Below are 16,734 nucleotides of genomic sequence, written 5' to 3'. Positions count from 1 at the left end.
GAATACAGAAATCACTGCGAATTCATATTCGATATATATTTTAGTTACTTATTTACAGAATTTCTGTGTTAAAGGCCGGCGAGTCGGTGAGGTATTGCGTTCGCTTTTGGCCATTCTTTCGCATCGCCACTTCCGAAGGTTCGTCCCTGGCGCGCACTGGGTCATGGACGGGTAAACGGGATTGGTCGCAGTTAACCAATCGGAGTGCTTTGGGCCTTGGGCTATTGGACTCGAGGAAACTCTTTAGTGCACAGAAACTCTGCGAGCAGTGTAATAGACTATTTGCCCAGGCGCGTAAACAAACTTAAGCCCGCCATGAATATTTAAATCCTAATAGTTATGCAACAACAACACATAAGTAAAGAGCGGGATGCGTACTCTGAAGGATTCGTAAGTTCCCTTGCTGCACTTCGACTCCGTGCTGCGACGCTGAGGCCGTCACAACGGCCTCAGCGTCGCAGCACGGAGTCGCCAAAACATTTAAATGATATCTAATTCAATTTAATTTCCTGATTCATTTACATGTTTCGCCCGACATCTTTAATTTTAAAAGCCAATAGTTCCACTAGTGTGATGAAACAAATGGATAATGTGAAAGTGCTGTGGAAAGTGAAGTGCTCTTCCTTTTCGTCCAGGCTATTGCAAGGTCAGTCTCAAATTAATTTCTTCCAATCACTTCTTCCGGTGAGGATATCCTTACAGAAGAGATGCCATTCTACGATCCACAGAAGGAAAAACATTATCACCAAGAATAACTAACTCTCTGGTAAGTGAACCGAATGCACTTGATAATCCTTTCATGTTTGCCTGCCGCGCCGTCTAAGTTGAAAGAGTTCATTCCAGTGGATAACTTATTCATGCTAGGTTGGTGTTGCCCATTTCTCTGAAGTTTCCTGAAATATATATTTCCTCGCAGTTCAGAAGTATCACGGCTAAAAAATCTGTAAACTAACTTATATATGAAATAATAGGGAGTGATTTGAGGCACAATATGGTTTATATTGTGTACCATGTATTTCGTTTATAATAATATTATCGCAAATATTTATGGCGCGACCGGAGTTTAAGCCCCTTGTCGCATTGGCGGCGGTTTCTGGAACTATTTATTGCGAAAAAACATTATCGAAACCATTGATAAAACGATTTCCCGTTCCTTTTAGTGCAACCCGTCCTACCCAACCCGCCCGGGCGATCTTACGTGGATAGATATTTTATATAAAATATATATATTATTATATTTATATATTTTATTTTTCCTAAATAGTTCTAGAAACCGCCGCCAATGCGACAAGGGGCTTAAACTCCGGTTCACCCATATTTATATTAAACCCGATGGTACATTACAAATTTATGATATAAAATATTTCCCTAATGTATAAAAAATTACTTTCTAAGAATTCAGGGGACACTGATGGTAGAAATATGTCATAAAAGTTATTTTACATGACGGTAATGAAAGATCCATATGTAATCAAAGGTCCAATTTTAAATTACTTGCTGTAACATGTACCCCACCAAAATCGACAAAACTTAGGGCAGTGAACCGTAAAAATGAGCCTTTTCGTCCTTAATGACCATAATTGCTGGGAAAATGGCAAATTTTCACTTCAATATGCATAGATACATTTTCGTTTTAATTATTATACAAGATATGGGTCCAGGTAGTGATTTCTAGATGTCGTTAAAATAGGTAAATTTTGCAAATAGTCAATATAATACGACGGGGGTTTCCTTAAAAACAATTTTCCCAAACTTCTCGTTAACTCTCTACTGAGACAAACTCTATACTATAAATCACTACCCTTGATTATAAAAAAATATTTGTGCCATGTAATCTAGTTCTAATTATTACGTGCACAGCGAGCACGTCTAATTTTCTTTATTCCGCTAACAAAAGTGCGTGCTTTACGAATATGATCTCTATTCGCTAGACCTACGACGGAATTCAAAACTCTTCAGCATTGCAATAGAGCATGGATTGGGATAAGGGATTCTCTAATCCAGAATTCTCACACCTTTTCCCTTTTCTCATGCGCATGGATGGCGGGAACTTGCCTTCTCGCCGCTGTCCGAGGGGAGGTAGAACGTGAGGACGGTGAGAAATGAGATGCCCATGCACGGGATGATGATGTTCACGGTGTAGAACAGAGTCTTTCTTCGCATCGTGATGTTGAACGTGATGTCAAGGTAGGGCTCATCGCAGCACGTGTAGAATTTCTCGTTTCTGCGTGAAGGAGAAAAAAAAGGAAAGGAGGGCGATCAGAGGAAGCAAGGATAACGATAAACAGAAAATCACGGTTATTTTCTTTCATCTAAAGTTTTTTGAATTTGAATTTGATTTTTCCAGAAAGAGTTAGCGAATGAGGTAGGATCGAACGAAATAAAAAAGACCTTCGGTTCGATGTATAGTTTGGGAACCTTACGATGAGGCCAGACAATTCAAAATTCACCATCGTATGATAGTGACAGTGAAAATTAGAAAAATCCCGAAATGAATAAAGTCCTGAAAAACCTCTGTCAACGCTTATAATTTTTCTGATTAAGTGTTCCGCAACAAAATAATTTGTAGTTGCTATTCAATGATACATTATTGTTCTTACCTCATTTTACCCTTAAGCAATATTACATACATTTTCCAGCGGCATACGGAATTTATCCCTTAGAATCGCATGTACCCCAAATTATTATTTCACTATTTTTTGATAAAAATTATTCACACCGAGAGGTCTTTTTCCATGATTAAGATCAAAAATGGTTTTAGTGACAATGTTACAATGATCATGTCGCGAAATAAAATATAGCCCTTGCGATCAGTGGTAAGGAAAGATGATCACGAGAGGTGTGAATAAAAATAGTACTCAAAATGGTCTTGGTAGGCCTTTTGGTGGACCAAAAGCAGCCTCCTCGTCTCCACAGTGTGGGATAGGTGTGGCTCACCTGACGGCGGGAACCTCCAAGATGTCCCACTCGACGGACATGTAGAATTCGGAGAGGTCCACGCCCACCTCGACCACGTTCGAGCCCGTCTTCTCGTCCATGTGCCGGAGGTCGACCTGCGTTGTCGCGGGGCGTCGTCCGATTGCGCGATTGTTTGAAAGGAGCAGACAGGGTGGGGTGTGTGGCGCGAATGCGCGTTCGGGATGAGGAGGAACTACTCGCGGTGGGTGGGGGCGGTCGGGGGGGAGGAGGGGGGATGGGGTCATCCCCCTACCTCCCCCCCTCCCCCGCTCTCCAACCACATCCAGGCACAAATTACAGACACAGAACACTCACGAGGAATGTGCAAAACACGGATTACACAGCAATGCATCGTGTGATCCCACATACAACACACGTTTAGATTTATTTTTCCTTTCTTTTTTTTCAAATGACACTTAGTTTCTGTTAGCATTCAAAATAAAAAAAATCAACACTTTCTTCTACTTAAACTTACAGATTACACTTACTTCCATTGCCAGGCAGTGAACCAACTACTTTGCCGACTACGTGTCAATGCAACAGAGTGTTGATCTGCAGTACAGTGAAACTTATTAGTGAAAACATGTATTTATTGGTGTGTATAGGAAATGCCGAGGCTGGTACGAAAAAATTTCCAATGGAACCGAAGTATTTTTCACGTGCTCCCACTCTAATGCATTGGTTGCCACTTGCATCATCCGAATGCGAGTATTTCGAATCCTGTGTAAACAAAGTATACTGTCTTATCGGGAAATAAGGTAATCGAGAAGATGATATCGGTAGCATTCTCCAAATTGCTTTATGCTAGGTTGGCATACAAATAAGAGAGTTGAAGTGTTGAATATATCGAAACTGTAAACATTGGATGGGACGCCTACGCACATGAGTTAGCTCCTATATGGCTTTACCCCGTTCATAAAATTCTAAAATTGGTGAATAATTTAATCTTTTAAATCACATAACTCATGATTTTACATGACAAAGTCCGTAACTTGAAACTGATAATTCGCTATGACAGAATCTACTCATTTTCAAAGCCTGCAATTATAATTTGGTATAAGTTCTGGAGAATGCTAATTTCACCAAGAATATTGTTTATCCATTGTTGTTGTTATTGTTGGATTGTTACCACTTGAACGAATGATAGAATTGTAACTTTACTTTAATAATAATATTTTGATTTGATGTAAGGCCAGGAAGATGAAATTTTTTCGTACCACCAAATAATATGGCAAAAATTAATTTTACCCTGATCTGTGACAGAATAGAAAGGCAACGAAGGTAGAATATGTTGTCAGAAAGAAACACCGTAAGAAGGAAGGAAGGCCAGACAAAGAAGCAAGAAAAAGATGAGTGGCCAAAGATATCCCTGCTCAGGCTATTCCAGGAAATGCTTATTGAGTAGGTAATATCATGAGAAAAATGATAGAATAACCTTGTCAGAATCCAAGAACAGAATATTGAATACTGGATTCAGAATTTCTGGAAAAGGCTTGAATAGAGCAAAGCAGCCACCCTCATTGAAAACAAAAGCTAAGCCAAGGATTTTGCATAGCAATTTATTTCATCGATTTTGAGATTTTTTGTAATGAAGTAAAACAGATAATTGAATATAAAATAAGGCAAAAAATTGAGACACTGAGAACTGAAAGCAAGGTGAGAAAATTATTGCAAATTACTTAAATTTAATGGTATTAATGTATTCTCTTTCTTAGCACACACTTGTTCTTGATAAGATAACAGTAAGCAGTTATATATTACTGTCATGAAAATATTCAAAGTTATTTGCCTCTTAGAATGATAGAAATTAAGTGTTATTTTCATTCTTTTTGATAGTTTTAGTAAGTTTAATAATTAAAATTTAAAGCAGGAATTAATATTTAAATAATCACATTTGTGAAGCACATCCTTGACTCTAGCCATCGCAAATGGGAACGGAGGGCTAAGCCATTGTTATGAGCTCTTTTTTAGTTTGCATATAATCAGAGGCCTTTATAATTTCGAGCAATTTATCGCCGATTTTTTAAAGATGCCAATTTTTTTCACTCGTCGCGGGCACCTCTCTCCTACTCCTCACATCGCTAATACTCCACGTGGAAGTTATTTAACAGAAGAAGCATGTTGCACGAACTCATGAGAGTAGTCATTTTTTTACAATACACCGTCACAGCGACGCTGTCACCACCTGCTGGCTCGAGCAGCAATTAGTCCGGCGCATCGTGACGCAGTCTCATCCTCGCGGCACACGTGTGCAGCCTCACGCAATGACGGCGCTCCTACAAATGTTACAACGTGAGGAGGCATTACCTGATCCTGAGATGTTTCCATTAGTTATACTTAAGTATGCAGGAGTCAAATCCTGCCGTCGAATTGTAATAAGTTGTACTTAAAAAATTTTACTACTAGGTGCTCATCAAAGAAAAGCTTTCATAAGAATTAAAAAAAAGATTTATCCTTAGTAAGTTACTCTGCGGATGCACAAGAAGTGTGAAATTGACGTGGCCATGGTAAAGAGTGAAAAAGAGAAATAGCAAAGAAGTTACTGAAAATTACACTAAAAACCAGCTACGTGAATTATTAGAACGCAACATTGTACTCAATGCAAGAAGCGTGGATTGTGTACAGGTCAAGGGTTTAGCTGCAATAAGCGTTTACGGAAGAGCGCTTTGTGTCAGTCACTTGCATTTGCTGCTACCAAATGTTTTCGTTGCGGGCTCAAACTCTACGTGAATCAAGGCGTAGCGCATGTGAATTGTGTGTGCAAACGCAAGTGTATATTGACTTCAGACATTGAAGCGTGCTGCATACTCCATGTACGAAAAACACGTATATTCCTCTCTTTTGAAACTTTTTTGCATTCAAGAAAAAAAACGAGTACCAGAGTCAATCAGGATATTGAAACTCGTATACAGCCTGTGTAAGATTCTTAATGTTTGCTGCTTTAAAGAAGGCCTTGATAAGCTTGAAAAGATATTAACATGGTGCAAAATGTGGTGTATTATAATTGAGGAAAGTTGTAAATCTAACTGCTGTTGTCAATCACGAGGATTGAGAGGAAAGGATACATATGAAACATGTTAATGATCGGTCGGAGATAAAAATATATTTTCTTCATAGTGTGTGCAGGAATTATTTCAATATAGTAATATTGCTTGAATAAAAATTGCATTTGTTGTAGTATTTATATGGGAAGAGCTATTGTGAGGAGTTATTAAAGGACGATTTTACAATTGAGTGGTTATTTTAAATCCGGAGAGAGGACGATTCAGAAGCCAGCTCGGCGAGGGGCTTCTTCCAAGTAAGAGATATTTACTTGTTCGGGTCATTTGCATTCTGGAATCATTTTGCACAGAGAGCTCTCGCAATTTCTCGTCTGCTCGCTATGGAGTGACTCGAGTTGCCGACCAATTATCCTCGGGAATACTTGCATCGTGTTCTCTTTTATCGAACGGAGAGTTATTTTCGTACGCAGTAGAGGTGATCCTTGTCCAACAGCTTTCGTCGAAGGCAAAATACCAGTCAGCTTGCGTCAGACGATCGCCAATTTGAAAATATCTTTGTAAAAATAATCCTGATGGATAGGCAATGCATTTGAATTCATCCGTTCGCCATTTACCTTCGTTTGCGTGTCCATTGCACTATGAACATATATGTTAACTTCTATATCAAAGGGCATCGTCAAGTGGCTGTTACCTCATTGCACGATTGATATCGCATTTCATTTTATTTGGCAGGTGTATTTTAACCGATTGTTTCAAATATTTAAAAATACAGAACACAATAGTTGATTAATGCTTCATGCCTTCATTACTAAACCTCAACAATCCATTGAATTCGTTGCATGAAATAGAGGTCCCTGCATCACCACCCCAGTGCTACAAACAGAACCGAAACGAAAGGCGAGACACCTGGATAATGCTCACCATAAATACGGAATGGTAATTAAATTACGATAGAGTGATAAAATATAATATTTAAGAAATTCAGCTCATTTGAAGAACGCAGCAAGGGAAACGCGATTGAATTGATGAGAATCAAAGAGGATACCGTTTTTACGTAAACATAATAAAGAATATAAGCAATTAATAAATAATCCAAAGAAATTACCTACGGCAGTTATAAAATGTTCACTAGAGTTCTTAAATTATTTAGTTCATATATCTTGGGTAAATATTTAAATACAGCAAAATTAATGACTTCAACAATATCAGGCTTGAGTTAGCGATTGTGTTTATACTGAGCTAAATTATTTACCTACAGCTAGCTTTCCCTTTTTCTTAAAAAGAAAAATAATGCCCTTCACAAATTCCTTTGATCCGTGTGAAGATTTTAAATTTTCTTTGTTTTGTCTTGTACTTAGACTGTTTTTAAATTATAAGGAAAAGTGAGAAACGATAAACGCGACTTAATTCTACGCGATAGCAATGCGATGCATATGCGCTGGATATACGCGATAATCAAACTCGTACACCTATTATTTTGGGATATTTCCGCGACGCACAGTGATCCAGAGTGCTGAAAAATGCGGGACAGAAACCTAGAGAAACAAAAGTAGGACATGCATACAGGTTTGGGTTTTTGAGTTCGCTCATTGGAACTTAAAATAATAAATTTTTGCGAACACTTAAAGTCTTAAATAGAGTTTGGGTTTTCTCGAAATCCTGTCACCTAGAAAGTTTGCGCAGTTCAGAAGATTTTCAATAAATTCTAGTTATGCCAAAAAATAATTATTGATGAATATGAGGCGCGATATTTACGATTTTCTTAAATATCAGCTATATATTCCTAAACTCCCAGTTCCAAGTTATTTGTAATGTCTATACGCAAATTATCGAATGAGCAGAAGCAAGGTTGGACGTTTCGTTCATTTTGCAAGCATAACATTTGGATCTGCAACCTCTGTGCGGTATTGAATGTGGATTTTGGAGCTTAAACATAATAGAATAATCTATATTATTTGTTGTTGTTGCAGAGAAAAATACGGGTAAAACCGTACAAAACTTTTTACCAGCTGATCATTTTTGGTACTATAAGACATCATAAATCGCATAAATTTAATCACCATTGGAATAACACGCGTTGTTTGAAATCGAATTTTAAAAGAAATTCTTGCCAATTCTGTTTCCAGAATACAGAATGAAAATAGGAATGATGATCTAGCCATCTCGAGGAGAGGCTTATTTAGCACCGCACTAGAATTTGAGCTCCTGGCCTGTGACGGCTAGTGCATTTTCAAAAACCTGTTACTTTCACAAATAGAAAAAGGAGAGATTTTCCTTATACCCAATGCCCGTCAAATTTTTAGGAAAGAAAATAAATTTTTAGGTCTATGCCGAATCTTCTGGTTCTCTGGACCACTTTACGACGTCCCGATTTCTTGCGAAGGACGACAATCTGACCGGAGATCGTTCGTTGGATCAGGCTTAAGCGAAGAGAGCCAGCGAGAGCTGTTTGGACATGATTCCAGAGCAAATTGCCGGCGAAGAAGTTTTAAGCGGTGCCCAGTTTAATATATTTCCCTTTTTAATTAGATAACGCAGTTTATAGAAGTTGGAAATAACGACAGTACACAATATGGCATTTACAGTTTTATAAGGCTTTCATGTGAATAGTGAGTTAAAGCGATTCTTAAGAAGAAATATCAAAGGTGAAATATCACAAAACCGCATGCAACCCAATTTTATGCATGAAAAGATCAATTATAAAAATAACGAGGCAGAATGAAATTGTACATAGGGCTGAAGAAGACAGATTAAAAATAACAGGGAGACAAAATGACAAAAAGGAATTGCATGAAAAAATGAGGGATTCTGTACAATTTGTATACATACAAAATTCCAAATGAAGACCTGAAAATAAGATTTCACAAACCAAATAGATAAAAAATTACCAATACAATGTACAAGGACATGTTCAAAAAGATATACCCTACAAGAAAATGTATAAATATTTACAGCTAGGCAAAAATCCTCCATAAAATACCCGAAGGAAGTGAAAAGCTACCATACAAAGAGAGTTCAAGTGTCATAAAATATAATACCCATAAATGTTAACATGCAATAGCAGACACCTTGAAGCACACGAACATTTAAGTGCCAATTAAATGCGAGCTTAACTGCGACAAAAGCACAAATAGACAACGGGATGCAACACAACGCCAAAACAACTTCAAATACATCTACAGCAGCTGCTGGCAATGCACAAGTACTCACAGAGAGGCTGGCTACGTCTTAACAGATATCTAGGGGGGCACTAATTCTCACTCGATTCATTTGGGTTTCGTCTCGGTCACTATGTTTGTTTGTGTTAATCATCATCTCAGGAATCAGTTTTCACGAGAGAAGGCGTGTACCATCAACTGCGGAGTTGATCGCCGATCACGAGCGCCATAACCGATCGGCGGCGGTGACGCAAAGCTGTATCCGCCACGCGTACATCCAGTTAAGGGGAGGGGAGGTAAACTCGTGTGTGAAAGGTGGGGAGAGTAGGGGAGGGGAGCATTATGGACACAGGAAACGAAAACAAAATACCGCCCACGCCACCGAAGCGCAGTGTAAAATCTCTGGTTCATCAATAATTCTGCGCTGAAAACATCAATGCCCAAAAATAAGAACAATGTAATTATCCCAGTTTTTGTATCATGAAATTGAAGTATGTAGTTGAAATTATTTTATGGCCAAAAATATGGATTAAAAATCAATTAAAACGCAAAATTAAATTTCCTAAACCGAAGGATGCTCTAAAATTGAACAAAATTTTCGATTTTTAGTGGATAGCGGGAAGAAATAAATTTACAGATTTTATTAATCGGAACATTCAAATTAATGCTAATAATTACGCGTAAGATACTGAAAGCTACCAGCAGAGTTTTAATGAAGCAAAAAACAGACGAGTATGGATGCAACGGTCTCCTGTTAATTCACGAGGTGGTAAGGAAAGGACGACAATTAGAAACCAGACTGAAATATTTTGGCTGTAGCACATTCGAAATTATCAGTTGGCCGGTCCAATATTTACGTCAACCTTCCTTGACTGAGGTGCAAAATCGCGAGGAAGGGGGAGAGAACACTGTGAGACAGATCGGTCCAATAGAATTTAAGAGAAACGGAATACGTCACAAGATAGTAAATAACCGGAAAACAGTTTACAAACGAAAGATAATTTATCAAAACCGATTTAACGATTGGCACTTATCATCGTCAGATGAAGAAATGAAGTTTTTCCTGAGCCTACTATGGCCACATTGAAACAGTCTTTAGAACTCACGTGTTGAAATTACCTTGAAATAATGATGGAGGAAACAATGAATACTGATTCCAACTGAAATGAACACGGAGGAAAAAGTAAAGCAAGATAGTATATAATTAGAGGGACTGACGTCGTGTCGTCATTTCTGATGTTACGACCTTATTAAGCCCTAAAGCGTACCATATCTACTTAGGTGACAGACTGCGAAGGCTAATCGCTCGGATATGCACAACTCACTAGATGGATTGGGGTGGGGGTAGTGTGAGGATTAGTGCCTAGTGTGAGGGTAGGGGGAGGAGGAGAGTGTATTTATAGATATTTGTGGGGATGAACACTGAACGGGAGGTGGTGTGGGGGTTTGGGTTGGGGCGGGGAGGGCTCATCCTAGCACAACGACGGAGAACATGGAACGCAGCAAATGCACACACTGGCAAATAAACGACAAGGATTGGAAGGCAGACACAGCACGAACACACAGAGATGGAACAGAGAAAAACACACCTATTGACACAAAGGTCTTCTATGATTGTCGGCATCCGTGGGAGGGGGAAGGGGGGAAAGGAAGGATAGGAGGGGGAGGGGGTGGGAGAGACATACGCCTCTATAAGGCTCAGGCAGGGGTGGCACAGCACAAGAAGGCAGCACGTACAACAGAGCACTCACGCACAGATAGTGACACACACAGACGGCGAGTAGCAACGAGCACACGCACTCAAACACGCATTCGCACGTACGCACAGAGGTGGGGGAAGAGGGTGGAGGGGTGGGGACGGACGTGCGTGCGTCACGAGTGACGTCACGGAGTGGGTGGGGATGGAGGGAGGGAGGGGTGTGCTTGGGTGGGTTTCCTTCGGAGAAAGGGGGTGAAGGGGGGTCACACCACGGCACCCCGGGATGATAACCCGCAGCTGCCCAGCAGGAGAGCGCTGCCCGTCAACACTTGTTTGCATCAGCAAAACTTGAATAACAGATAAAGCGCCAAAAAACACCCAAAGCTGGCATTCACGATCAACATTAATGATACTCCCTTCGGGAAAAGGTATAAAATTAGCGCGGTCAGGGAAACACTTGGATCTCGGCTCCATGGTCTTCGCCTACGCCGTCGGCCAATGGCCACGGCCGGAAGAAGGAGAGGAGATGTGATTGGGGCAGCTGGAGGACAGGAGTGCGTGGACAGTCCACACTGCCCCCTCCGTTCGCTCTCGTTACTGTTGGAGAGGTCAGTGCGCTTAAGAACCTGAATCTGAGCTAAAGACGCGAATGCATGTCGCATCTGCGTTTGGCGACTATTGCCGAAGTTTCTCGAGGAGAAAGATCATCTCTCGTCGCCGAGCGTACGCCAGGCATCGGGCCCAAGCAATAAAAAACAATGAAATTGATTAAATCAGGTTGGGATTTTTGCAACAGCTTCATATAAACCATGAAAATACGTTTATAAGTACCTGTATACACTATTTATTTTAACCACCGACTCATGCTCCGAAGGGTGGCAGTTATACAAAGATGTCGAACACCGGTAACAAAATGCAGCCTCCAGAACTTTGTTTAACGACCGACCCACACAGACCACCCGATGGCGGCAGACCGATTTACGGACTGAGCCGTCGCGGTCAGGCTATCTGGTCGATCAAGGAATGCGTTTGATTCTGAAGTCTGAAATACTCTACCCTTGATTCTGCACAAGTCCTAGAGGATTCTAGCGATTAGAGGATTCCCAAGGCCAAGCATTAAATTCTAAAAAGAACTTTCTTGAATCATACATGATACTTGGGATTACACAAAGCTTCTTCCGGTTCCCTGCCATGAGAATATGCAACGATCACAGATTAGCCCCTTTATAAACTTTACCGTATAGGCATTTGGTCGCTACATTAATCTGAGCCACTGAAGTTGCACTTTATTGTAGCAACAGAAGACTCAATCATGACATTGTTGTGTGGAATTGCATTTACGCAGGGTGACGCATGACGCTAGTGGCCCAGAGCAAACTCCTCAGAACTTCTCTTGAAAAAGTTTTGATGATGGGACCTATATTTTTCTCTTCCGACATATGCACTGTACGTGGTTGAAGGTTTATTGCGGGAAAAATGTAAACTTTGATATAAAATTTACGGTCGCCATCCAAGGATTGAAAAGAGGAATGATTGATTGCAGTTGAAATGTTAATGGGTCGACGGCGGTTAATTCAGTAAGTGAGCAAGAATGAAACACGGACTGCACCGATGACTAATGCCAGCACATTAGCTACGACTCAAGCAATGATGCAAAATTTCCAGGTTGAATCATTCGATAATGAATATCCTGCATTCGGCATTATTCTCGAACTCGTCAAAGTCAATGTCGTGTAGTTCAGGATTCATTTAAATTGGGATTTTCATCCACTTGCAAGCCTCAACATTCTTATATATATAATATCTTGGAGCCTGAGACACGATCGCATAATATTATGGAGGTGGTGGAAGTCGTTCGACGTATGTTTTTCCCGAGGTCAACTAGGACGTAGAGGGCGGAGACAAGTTGATTAAAAAGGACACGGCTCCCCCTCGGCCTCCGTCGAACAATGAAGATACTTCAGAGAATCGAAGTATGGACTTACAAGTTGTCTTGCTTACACGAACGGGAACCACAATTTCCACTGTCTCCCAAAAATACGATGACTTTTTTGGACCAAATAAGACCTAAAAATAGACCTTACATTATTTACTAAATAAAATATGAAAAAGAGTATACAAATAATTTTTAAAAACCAATTTTGAAATATATCACACTGGTCTCAATCTGGATGAAGAAATAGCATGAAATTATAAAACGATTAGAAGCATTAGTAACATTAGTAAGTTCGTAGTAAATGAATATTAAACCAAGTAAACAACCATTTCACTTTTATAATTAAATTCAGCCATTTATCGCCGTTATTGCTTTTCAATAACTAGTTAAATTTACTGCCTTGCTTACGCCCCATGTGTCTTACTTCTACGCTTTCTCGCGGATTCGTACTTGGTATATTTTCGTTAATTCATACTCATGGTGACTCGAAGCCTCCGATATCGAACACAGAGCCTTCCTTCACCTTTTTTTCACGGAGCAAAGTTTAATGGTCAGCAATCGAAATTAACTTGTCCTAAAGCATAAAATATTTCATTTATGTGTCAAAAATGTTTCCGAAAATCTTCATGAATGCTTGAGCTGCATTTAAACTCGTCACTGCGTTTGTAGAACTCCTCCTTCTAGAGCTCGTTTAAACTGAAAGAATTCCGGCATTGAGGTGACCAATGGCTATGAATATTTAAATATGGGCTGTAGATTTTCTTATTTTTTTACTCTACCACCGACCAGTGTTTCAGGACGTTTTGCGTCACCGGTATGATGAAGAATAAATTAAGCCTAAGATGCCAGGAAGGCATGGAGAAGGTATGGGTTGCAGGAAGAAAAAGGGAATGTGGATGATCAATGAGCGGACGTTTAATTTCCTATTGATCGTCAATAGGCATACTTAAGGAGATAATCCATGATTGAAAATAAATACGCAAGTTTTTATACGTTTTTTTAGCTTTCCTAAACCGTTTTCAACGAGTATCAGTAATTTTAACAAACCAACAAGCCTGCAGTATACTACGCTGATCAGGAAAAGGGGAGAAGATCTTGAAACATACTCCGTCTTCTCCTACTCCCTTTCACCCTGCCTCTTGCAAAAGGTAGATATTTGAATGAGCGGTGGTTTCGTGGATCATGTATCGGATGTTTTAGCCCAGCAAAAAACCTTAATGGTTTTCAGGGGTTCGATGTCTCGGAATCAGCTCATAGGTATTTAAAGTAATCGTTTTGTCTAGGCTCCGGTTAATCTTAAGCCTGAATTACACGATGCACGACACGACAAAAAATGCAGGAAATTTGAAGCTCTTTATCTGGTTGGACGGAGATATTTGCAAAAACAACTTCGGCTGGTTGTCCACCGGAAGCGGCAACTCGCAGCTGCAATGCTCTCTTACAAGTACCCTCGCGAGTGAAGGGGCGGGTCTTAAAGCAAGCGGTGGGGGTTTGCACCCTTCCTTCAAGACTTCGAAGATTGTAGGAAGTTTCCCTGATGGTGGAGGGTAGTACCATAACAAAGGCAGGAAGCGAACTTGCCGTTGCCAAATGTATGTATGAACATACATGCTCGCATTTACTTTCTTAAGGGAGCGCGGGTGTGTTAGATGCGGTGCCTAAAAATATGCCTACGAGGGTCCTCATTCGATGGGGAGTGAGGATGGAGTCACAGTTGCCTAGGAAACGGTCTTCCACTCCACTGAAATAGGTTTCTAAATGGGTGAGAGGCATACACGTCCAATGTTATCTAATAATGGTCCTCATTTATATGATGAACAGAGAGGAGAGGGAGTAGAGGCTGCATAAAAAATAGGAAGTAATGTGGAGATCTTGTTATTAAAGTGGCCATAACGGTCATTTGGCGAGGAGGGGGATAAATTGCGGAATATTTTCTACGTGATCGATGAGAGAAATAAAAAAGGGTTGTAGCCACTATGGTGGCTATTACAGGCATGGTGATAGGTATTTTATTTTAAGGAGATTGTCTATGATTTCCTCGAAGTAATTGCCGATACGCTGCCGTATATTTTAATTTATAGATATAATATGCAGTAGCTTTCTAACATAGTGTGGGATAAAAGGGTAGAGGGTGAGGTCAGGGAAGGAATGAAATGTGGCAGAATAATGAAGATTTTAGGCCTTCATTTGAGGAATATGCCGAGCGAGAGAAATACAATGATTACAAAAAATACTCCTATTCGTAATTGTAGCCAATTTAGTGGAGAAATCGATCAAGAAAATCACACATAATGAACCAGGTACCTTGTTCATTTGCTCATAAATTACTCTAAATGAACACTTGTTGGGGCACTTCTTTTTGATCAAAGTCAGAATCAATAAAATTTTGAGGACAGTAATGAAATATTTTATAGAGAATATATCTCATAGGAACAAGAAGTTGTTGGTTAAACATCTTTTAGCAAATATCAGCGGCGAATTGTAATGCTCACAACCAGTGGATAGAAATTATTAATAAAATGGTTATTTTCGGCATCAAGTAGAGTGCATAAATGGCACACATGCTGTACAAGCACCAACATTATTTATTACGCTTTGCATTGCAACAATGGTGTCACGATTCCGCAAAAACCTATCGCGAGCATCTAACACTTTTCACGGGGAACGAGAGAAAAAAAAATGAAGGGACAAATTATGAAATAAAAGACGTCAATGGAGGCAGGATCTGTTAATGTTTGCGACGTAAAATGGATTTAACGGTTACCTATTCTGAATTGCAAAACAAGAAATTATTATACCAAAGAATACTGCAAATGAAAAATAATGGAATTATCATGTAGAGTAAACTACGCGTCGTCAGATGATATTAATTTTTATGGAATTAATGAAAACTCAAGATTTAAAGGGAGTTACCAAGGGAATATCTCATACACGATATTCCAAAATATTAAAACAAAATGTAATAATAAATAGTCGGAGGTTAAGTTTCATAGAACAAACGGACAATCAAAATCTTTCACTGTGCTCAAAAGAAGATTATAAATTATTATCAATGAACTTAGTCAGCAGCGGAAAAAGCAACATACCTTATATGATAGATATCGATAATATTGGAGTTGCAAAAACAAAATTTCTCGAAAAGAACATTATTTCCGGCGGTATAAACCCGGGAGTGAGAAAAGGAGAAAATATTCTAGCGAGATTACGGAAAGAATTTATTTTTGCTGGATCTAGTCGCACTGCACTATATTCGATCACCCATCGCGCAGCGCCTGTATTGTGAGACACCCTTGCACTAGGCTAAAAGTAACGGAAGACTACGATTTAGAGTTAAAATTTTCCAAAGTCTACCTTATGAATGGTAGTTATTCTTTCTCAGTCATTCCACATTTAAAATATTGTTAGGACCAAAAGTCCCTGATTGACGTAATTCTACTTATGGTATTAAATACAATTGAATATATAGGATAAAAGTTATTCTCCGTCGTAAATATTTTATCTTGCCTGACTGAAACTATTCTCCACTTAAAAAAAATAAAATATTACTCAGAAAACCTAAAAATAGAATAACCTACAGACTGAAAGATATAAATTAAAAGAGCAACTTTTGGGACAGATAAATAACCATACAATGGGGTATGTCTAAAGATATAGCTGACAATATAGCATTGGTGTATACATTGGTGAAATAATTACATTTCACTACTGAGACGAAGAGTTAGAGCTGAAAAATATGCAGCGATCAACACCATTGACTTAAACTTGCAAATGAATAGGATAGAGTTTGATGATGCAAGAATGTAACCTTAGACCGTCCTCGGGAAATAATAATTCGCTTCTTTACTTTGTAGGGGCTCAAAAGAGTCCAAACCATTGGGGCCAGGAAATTGGAAAAATTAAACCTCTGGAATTTACTCAGATGGAATGAAAATTCACTACCACTATTCCACTTTTCCGTTTCAATGCATGGTATCTATAATT

At 39.3% G+C, this 16,734-nt stretch overlaps 1 protein-coding gene across 1 annotated transcript in view; it reads right to left on the bottom strand.

Moving 5' to 3' along the window:
* Positions 1 to 16,734, bottom strand: part of LOC124172779 (acetylcholine receptor subunit alpha-like) — a 463,254-nt gene that overhangs the window by 13,872 nt on the left and 432,648 nt on the right. The window contains exons 5-6 of the mRNA XM_046552276.1: positions 2,938 to 3,053; positions 2,056 to 2,224 (exon numbers count right to left, since the gene is read on the bottom strand). Coding sequence (XP_046408232.1) covers positions 2,056 to 2,224; positions 2,938 to 3,053 — 285 coding nt within the window. The remainder of the gene's footprint in view (positions 1 to 2,055; positions 2,225 to 2,937; positions 3,054 to 16,734) is intronic.

Source organism: Ischnura elegans, chromosome 1, assembly GCF_921293095.1.
Source record: "Ischnura elegans chromosome 1, ioIscEleg1.1, whole genome shotgun sequence".
Taxonomy (NCBI): domain Eukaryota; kingdom Metazoa; phylum Arthropoda; class Insecta; order Odonata; family Coenagrionidae; genus Ischnura; species Ischnura elegans.
Note: the sequence above shows the minus strand (reverse complement) of the source record. Positions and strands in the feature narration are given on the sequence as shown.